Source organism: Genypterus blacodes, unplaced genomic scaffold (assembly GCF_046128005.1).
Source record: "Genypterus blacodes isolate CSIRO-AG114 ecotype Tasmania unplaced genomic scaffold, CSIRO-AGI_Gbla_v1 ptg000202l_1, whole genome shotgun sequence".
Taxonomy (NCBI): domain Eukaryota; kingdom Metazoa; phylum Chordata; class Actinopteri; order Ophidiiformes; family Ophidiidae; genus Genypterus; species Genypterus blacodes.
In genome coordinates this window covers 160,432-168,983 of record NW_027467001.1, presented here as the reverse complement: position 1 = coordinate 168,983, position 8,552 = coordinate 160,432, and the positions used below count along the sequence as shown (strand labels likewise).

The 8,552-nt window shown below is 47.7% G+C and overlaps 1 protein-coding gene across 1 annotated transcript; it reads right to left on the bottom strand.

Moving 5' to 3' along the window:
• Positions 1-179: 179 nt before the first annotated feature.
• Positions 180-4,036, bottom strand: ovch1 (ovochymase 1). The gene is made up of 11 exons (XM_076169454.1): positions 3,840-4,036; positions 3,486-3,561; positions 3,061-3,250; positions 2,595-2,734; positions 2,185-2,335; positions 2,027-2,071; positions 1,696-1,918; positions 1,320-1,477; positions 1,047-1,196; positions 606-781; positions 180-341 (listed from the first exon to the last, which is right to left on the bottom strand). Exons 1-11 carry the CDS (start codon positions 4,034-4,036, stop codon positions 180-182), a joined length of 1,668 nt encoding a protein of 555 aa, XP_076025569.1.
• Between the last annotated feature and the right edge of the window lie 4,516 nt (positions 4,037-8,552).

Genomic DNA, 8,552 nt, shown 5'->3' with positions numbered 1-8,552 from the left:
CCCGAGGTTCATGAACCAGAACAGAACGGGCTCCGCGTGGATCGAGGCCTCTGGAGAACGTTCACCTCCTGCAGCACTTTGGGGGGGAAAACGGTACAAGAGTCTCTGACATTGTCTGAATAAAAGTAACAGGATGAATTCAATTCTGTTTATTCTATGAGATGATAGAGACGAGGCAGTCAGACGTCCTCAGTGACCTCAGTGATCCATGAGTGGTACGCTGAGATCCTGGAGAAGATGGCAGGCTTCTCTGGGTCACAGTTCACGCTGCCCCATGTGACCAGGCCAAACAGGAAGTAGGGGCCACGCTTCCGGCAGAGCAGAGGAGCCCCAAAGTCGCCCTGTGGAAATCAGACAGAGCGGCTCTTTAAACATCCTCCTAGAGCAGCAGATGAATATTAAATAGGAAAAATAAGGAAACTGCAAAGCTGTTACACAACAAAAGCTACAAATGATTAAAAATGTTGTCAGGTCAGCAAAGTTCCACCCAGATTGAATGAAAATGCTGGACAGCGTCTTTCCATGATAAAAAGCACTAAAGGTCATGAACTTCACATCACAGCAGCTCTACGTGTGATATGACTGAGCCTGAGCAGGAATCACACAGACGGTCTGATGTCTGAGCCTCTGTGAGCGTCGGTCACCATGCAGGAGACGGAGGCCGCAGGGTGCGAGCAGATGTGCGTCTCTCCGATGAGACCCCGTCCCCACTGCTGCCTGCAGGCCGTCTGGTTGACCAGACTCAGCCTGGTGTGGTGCAGCCTGTCCAGGTTCACGTTCGCTAAGGGTGCACACACACACACACAACGTTCAAAGGTCAAACACGCCACAAAGCCCAGAATGCTTCACCCGGCTGAGCCCGTGGCCCTGCAGTCACAGTCACTCAGTCACACTCCATTTGGTCAATGACTCAATAGCAGAGGTGAATAAAGCTAATTTGGGCTACGTGCTAAAATGTAAACACAGCATTCAAACATCTCATCTAAACCCTGACTCCAAAGGGCTCAGGAGGTTCCTGCTCAGGTCGAGAAGAAGGTGAAGGTCACCTGTGGCTTTAGTCGCACCCCAGCCTGTAGTCACACAAGACCAGCTGTCATTAAGCTCTTCATCCTCATCTTCATCAGGGATGCAGACTGGGACCACATTGGAGTCTGGAGGCAGAACAGAATTTGATTTGGCTACAAGCTCAACTCTCTCTGACACAACACGGACACCAATTCAGTGTTAATCAGGGAAATGCATGATGGGAGTGTGAATAAAGGAGTTTGGGAGGTGATGATGGGATGAGATGATGATGTGATGATGCAGCTGTTCAGTACTGAATCTGGCCGGGGCGCTGAGGCGGAGCAGCGTCAGGTCACTTTTCGGGGGGAAGCTGCTGTCCTGTGGCAGCTTGAACACTTTGTCCACTGGGATGGTCTGAGACGAGAAGAATTTCAGGTCATGGACTCCCAGCACCACCGTGTCCTCTGTAGCTCTAGAGTAGAGACGGAGAGGACATGGTTTTTATTTCAGCACTTTCAGCCTCAAATGTGCAGACATTTTATCATAACGCTGAAATAAAAACACTTGTATTTAGACTTACTGCACACCGACTTCAAACATCAACACGTAGCAAAGAAAGCACACATGCAAGTGACAGAGCGACTCTGTGCCTCCTGGGAGAGACGGACACGCTCTATCCGGCAGACCCACCTGACGTAGCAGTGCTGCGGGACCAGAACCCAGCGTCTGTGGATCAGGGTCCCACTGCAGTAATGCCTGCCGCCGGACTGCAGGCTGACCTGCCAGGGCCACTGGCCCGGGCACGACTCGGTCACGTTCCCCACCACTGGCTTGTCGTTCTCAGACATGTAGAGACTAACAGGATGTGGATCCAACAGACAGGAGCCTTCCTCCTTCCTGCCACACTCGTCCTCTGCCAACAAGGAAGGAAACAGGAGGTCACAAAGGAGCCGGAGAGGGAAAAGAATTCCATCCTGAGTGTGAATGAGGTCATGGGGGTCAACGTTCAGGTCACACGTACCGTCTGTGGTCCGGCCAGAGTCGTCACTCATGGCACTCTGATCACCTTTCAATGAAAACAAACGCAAATTATGCAAATGAACGAAACGCGAGCATGAAGCCCAAAGCTGCTCCGGACAGAAACCTGTTGTGAATTCAGTGTCGACCCACTCCACGTACTTGTGCAGTGAGAGATCCAGCTCGTGTACTGCTGGACCTTGGTGTAGACGCCGGGTTTGCTGGCACGGCCACAGCCGACCCCCCAGCTCACCACGCCCGCCAGCTCGTACCTGCTGCCCGTGTAGCAGGCCAGAGGACCTCCAGAGTCTCCCTGAGGGGCAAGAGACGGGCGGCGGCCCGGTTCAGGTCCACTCGGTGCCGACCCACTGTGACTCTGCACACTTTGACATTGTTTGAGAGCTTAACAATGAATCAAATACTCGTCTCTTAGGTGATCTCACTGAAAAACGGTTTGATTCTAAAGAGAATCTGAACACTTTTGTCTCCAAATATTACAAATTCACTCTCTTAATACTTCACCTTGTTCCGTCATCGTTCTATGGCAGCTTGTAAGATGTTCTGCGTCGTACCTGGCAGGCGTCTGCTCCTCCTCCCGCCTTCCCAGCACAAAACATGGCGGCCCGGAGACGCCCGCTGTAGTACTTGTTACACATGCTCCAGGGGAGGATGGTCACGTTCACCTCCTGCAGCCTGTGGACACGGGGGCCATCTGCAACGAGAAGGACAAGGAGGAGGAGGAAGAGCAGGAGGGGGAAGAGCAGTGGGTGATCAAGATTTAATGATTGGGCTGAATTTAAACCGAACAAATCAGTCGATTCCAAATCACAGTTCAGCCACATGTGATGAATGAATGAAACGCAGTAATGTAATTATGTAACGGGGGTGTGTGTGTGTGTGTGTGTGTGTGTGTGTGTGTGTGTGTGTGTGTGTGTGAACATGACCACAGACTGAACTGGAGGTGAATAACTGCGTTCCACATCATCATCACATGCATCTGAACCATGGTGCGGCTCTAATGACAACAGTCTTCCTCACTCTCTCTGGTGGAGCCCCAGCCGGTGATGGTGCAGTTCTTCAAGACGGGCAGAGGCATCAGCCAGACGTCGATTGGCCTGACGTGCTGGTTGAACACCAGCGGTTCCTCCAGCCTCAGCAGGGCCACGTCCGACTCCTTCGTCCAGGCGTTGTAGTGCTGATGGATGACGATGGATTTGACTCCCACCAGCTGGACAGAGGTTCAGTCACACAGGTGTGTTTACGCTTCATCTCTCTGTAGCCCCACACACTTTCTATACCACAAGTTGTTTTTATGACAAAATCAAAACTACAGAATGAGCTACATGTGTCGTAAAGCCTGCAGAGATTTGGTGGCGCTCACTTCAAATATGAAAGTGATGTCGGGTGGAATGAGGGACTCGAGGGGTTAACTTTGTGAGTGTGTGACTGAACATGCTGCTTACCTGTTGACTCTGTTCATGAACATTATCCAGGTCGTGTTTCCCAGCCATCACAGTCCAGAATGAGGCTTTACGATACCTGCAAAACAATAAAGAGGACCAAGAGGCAGAAATACAGATCAGACATGAAACAAAAACAAGGAAAACAAAACAAACTCAAGAGAGGAATGACCGAATCGTATCCGTCCATCAAGTCTGTCAGCTATGCAAACCTTCTAGTCTTTGAAGAAGAAGAAGAAGAAGAAGAAGAAGAAGAAGAAGACTTTATTTTGATCCCCGAAGGAAAATTCTTCTCCCTTCTTTGACCGTCTTCTTACATTCAGACTGAAATATCTCTGGCCTCACACGTCCACTCACCGCCTGAAGCAGTGGGCAGCAGAGATCACCCACATGGGGGCGATGATGGCTCCACCACAGGCCGGCATGGAGGCGAAGCGCAGAGAAACCTGCCAGGGCCACGAGTGAGCCCAGGCCTCCTGACCGCCGATGATCCGGTTCTCCATTTCCTGCTCCGGATTGAAGACGCGGATCCCCGCCAGCTCTATGTGACGCATTCGGGCTCGGTCAGGACATTTCAGGGTTTACGCTCAAAACAATACATTTCATTTTTAATCATGATGTATTCAGGTGCTTGAAAAAAATGTAAAAGTACGTCCATAAATTTTAAAACATTTACTTCTTTAAAGATTCAGCCAAAAAGATTATAAAGTATCTAATTCAAAACGTCACTCAGTTTGCAAACTTCAATCAAAAACCAAATCATAGACAAATTGATTGAGAAGTTAATTCAGTAGAGTACAAACCCTTAAAGTGGCTGGAGGGAATGAGATCATCCGTTTGATTGACAGTCCCATTCTGCTGCTCCAGGGACATTTGTGTGTGGTTGACAATTACATCTACATGAATAAAAGAGGAAAAACTAACTATGTACAAACAAACCTGTGTTTAAACGGGAGTCCACCAAGCTAAAATGATCCTGTTAACATGCGTCCATTTAACAAGATAAGACTTTATTTATACCGTTTAAACACACAGTCTACTGTTTAGATGACTGTTGCTAGTTCTATAAGCAGGTGAAGTTGTGTTCATCTGTTTGTAGGCTAAATGTCATCCAAAGTATTAATAACTAGAGAGAAAGAAGGAGAATTCACAGACGGGGTGAAGTTTAACACAAAAGGTTTGGCCCCAAGCTGCTCAGTTCATTTCTACGAGTTAAAAATCAGGCTCATGTGGAAGAGTTAACTAGCTACAGAAGCTAAGCCTGTTAGCCTGTTAGCCGCACACAGACCGAACCTGGGGCGCTGTTGTCCAATGGCGTCTGTCCCACCCTCTTCACCCTCTTCACCCTCCTCTCCTACCTGCACGGAACCCCCGCAGGCACACGGAACAGGTGAAGAGCAGCAGCCGCAGCAACGCATCACTCATCTCGGCTCGGCTCGGAAATGGACCGAACTTCTCTTGGGAGCTTCTCACGAACCCGTCTGGAGTGAAACGAAAAGACTTTGAGCGGGACAGGAGACCAGCTGTCAATCAGGACTGTAAAATTGGCGGCAACATGTCGGCACTTCCGGTCAAAAGACAAAAACAACGAACCTCCGTGTACTTTCCAAATGTTGTGCCACATATGTGAAATTAAATCTACCTCTGGTTTCATCACTTTATTAACTTTATTGAGTTATCAGTCATCAGTCGGTTCATCAAATGTGATGCAGTTGCACAGATACAGAGAACAAACATGAGTCGAACCAAACAGGATGAATCTTCCTCCTTCTTTAAATGAATGCTCACTGGTGTGTGATGAAGATGAGCTGAGTCTGGTCATGAGTCCCTCATGTGCATCCACCAGGTTACATTCAGTGTTGCTCAGATGAGCTTCATGATGATGAAGATGAAACCTGCTGTGACCATTGCAAAGTGACTGATCCTGACTCACTGTCAGCATGTATGTTTTGTTCAGGCTGCCTCTCTGTCTACTTCTTTGTTTGCCTGTCTGCCTCTCTGTCTGTCTGTCTACCTCTCTATCTGTCTCTCTTCCTGTCTCACTGTCTGCCTGTCTCCCTCCTCTAAAAGCCACAGGTATGATAGTGACTCACCTAGTGGTTCTTTGGATTGTTCAGATTCACCAAACTCCCTAACGTGGAAAATACATAGTTTTAAAACTATTTCTGCCCTTCTCATGAACCTTTATAACTGTTGAAGTCACAAGTTCTTCATTTCTTGCCTCTAAAAGTGCTGTATCTCATGAATGAATTACTGTCTGTGTGTGTTCGTGTGCGTGTGTGTGCGCGCTTGCGTGTGCGTGTGTAAGTGAAGGCACATTGTTCTTCCAAAAGCTTTATTAAAATGCACAATATGACAAGAAGCATAAATGAAATAAAAAGGTGAAGGTGTGTGGCTCATGAGCATGTAGGAGGAACATGCAGACCACACTGACACATTGTATATGGTGCCTTCTTAAATCACTTCTGTACCATCTGGTGCTGGACTACAAATGCAAACTGGCCTCTGTAGCACCATGACGTTCATGTTTACTAGTGAGCGCCGTCCCTGATAAACAAACCAACAAAGTCTACATACAGAAAGAAACACCATCAGACTACACAAGAGACCAACTTTGACTCAATTCACTCAAATCATTAAATTAAATTTAATAATTAATTCTCTAATAATGGGCCTAATCTGGTAACAGAACTTTCTAACTACACTGGGCCTCATATTCACTGTGAGTCTAGGCCATCTTGCTGCACAGGAAGTTTTTCTTCTCCATACAGTCCCTGACCTCCCAGGACCGCCTGCCATCAGTAGGAAGGGAGCCGCAGCCATGCCCAGTGGCCGGACAGACGGGCAAGTCCCGGTACTGCAGCTGCTCCCCGCTCATCCACAGCCAGCTTCCAGCCAAGAAGTGCAGGCCCGTCCACACCTGGAGGACCAACAGGCACATCCAGCACATATCTACTCCATTCTTATCTATGCTGTTACACTGAACTTGACACAGACACAAACCTCATCAGTGGTGGCTGCCAAGATCTTCCTCGCTGCATCCTGGTGGACATCATCAGACGCCAGGCTGGCCAGGTCATACCTGTGGGCAGGATACCCACTGAAAGTCCTGCAGAACTCCAGGGCCTCCTCCCAGGTTTTATTCTCCTTCACCAGCCTCGGTGTCTCCTCATGACAGACAAAGTCACGTACCTTTTTACACTTGTCCCTGTGCCACTTGAGGTCATCATCTGAGATTGTGCCACAGTTTCGATCGATTGGATGCTGTTGAGCCCAGTTTCTGAGGTCTGACGGACTCACCATCCGTGATATTTATGTTTGAGGATGAAGTCTTCCTTTGTATTTAAAGTATTATTCGGGTGATTTAACTTTTCATCACCATAATGAGAAAACTGTTCTTCATTACTGCTACCAAAAGCTGGTTGACCACGTTAAGTGTATGCACACGCAGACATGACGGGTATCCTGCATGTGCATGTGTACCCAGGTGTTGGCTGTGATGTACTAAGCTGCTTCATTGTGATTAATGGGTAGAACTTAGTTAAGGATTTAACTGGATTGTTTAAATATTGGTATGCATGGAATGCAGGTTATAAAATGTAATAGTAGGAAAGAAGAAATATTGGAGCTCTGACTTACAGAAACATCCAGCAAATACAAGGGTGGGTATGTTTGGGTATCACTCATCACTTTGCATTCTTTCTAACTAACAGAGTGAACCCAGAGCTGTACAGTGCTGCTGTCAATAAATGCCACATAAACGGTGCAATGCCCTGCACTGTCTACTGCAGAGCAACTGATTTCATAGGCAGTGAGAAAAAGAAAGAACAGATACCGAAACAGTCCGATCCAGAGACAAGCGCTGATGGTTTCTGTTACACTGTTTGGATCTGTGATGGTGGCCAGGCTTTGATCATTGTTCTTACAGACCTGCTGAGCCTCCTCCCAGGTCAGTGATTGTTTCACCAATAAGAATGTTCCATCAATGTTGCCGCACAAGGCGTAGCGTTTCTGCAAACACTGAACTGACCTCCACTTATAATTTGCTACATATGCGAGTTGTATACAGGCACAATTTCTGGGCAGAGGCTCTTCAGGACCAAACCAGTTTGTGTATTCAGAGCTGGTTACTAGGGCTTCATCCATGCTTTCACTCCACCTCCAGGCTGCACTGTGGTGGACCCGCCTCAGCCCAAAGTAAACAACGGCATGATGGGGTAGAGTGGCCAGGAGTTGTTGCTGCTCCTCCTCGCTCCTAAGGAAATCAGAGAGCAAAGAAACTGATCAGTGAATGAATTCCATGAATGACCTGGAATGTCCGGCCTCATGTCTCCAGTCTGCAGTCTGAGGGAGGCGATCCCAAAACATGCTGGAAAGAAATAAGTTGTCCCACTTTGCAAAGCTCACTGCAAATTTCTCAGCTTCATTTGTCAAAAACAAATGTTGGGAGCGCCTCGTGTGTCTGAGTAAAGTAAGGCCCTTTGACGTGTCGAAGTAATATTGGGAGATACAGATACATTTGATTGTATTTATCGAGTATTTGAACGATGGGGCGGAAAAATAAGTTGAAGACAAACTGACCTCACGGTTGCCAGATCTGTGTGGTGCATCCTGCAATGATCTCTGGTTCCAGCCCAGGATTTATGACGACCAACATAAATGAACTGCTTTCCTAATCCCAGCACACACTCAGCAGCAGTCAAGATGACAAAGAAGGTGAAAAGGGGTCCAACCTGGTTGTTCTTCATACTTCAAACGTCCCTTGTTCTTTTTTGCTGGTCTGTCCTGTTTGTTCAGATCAGTTCCATCCCAGGTTAGTTTGGTCAGGTCCTGCTCCTCAAATCTGTCTCCAGGTGACCCCTATGTGTCAACAGAAGCTGATGACGAGGAGCAGTGTTGAGCTAAACTCAAACCAAGGCGAGTCCAATGGCACGAGAAGACATGAGTACACAAAGCTTAAAAGAAAACTGGACCTTTCATCTGCAAGAGTCTCACAGAAACATCATTAGACAAACAAGGACGATTTGGCAAACAGCAAGGAGGAGAAGCATGAGTAATGACTGATTGGCT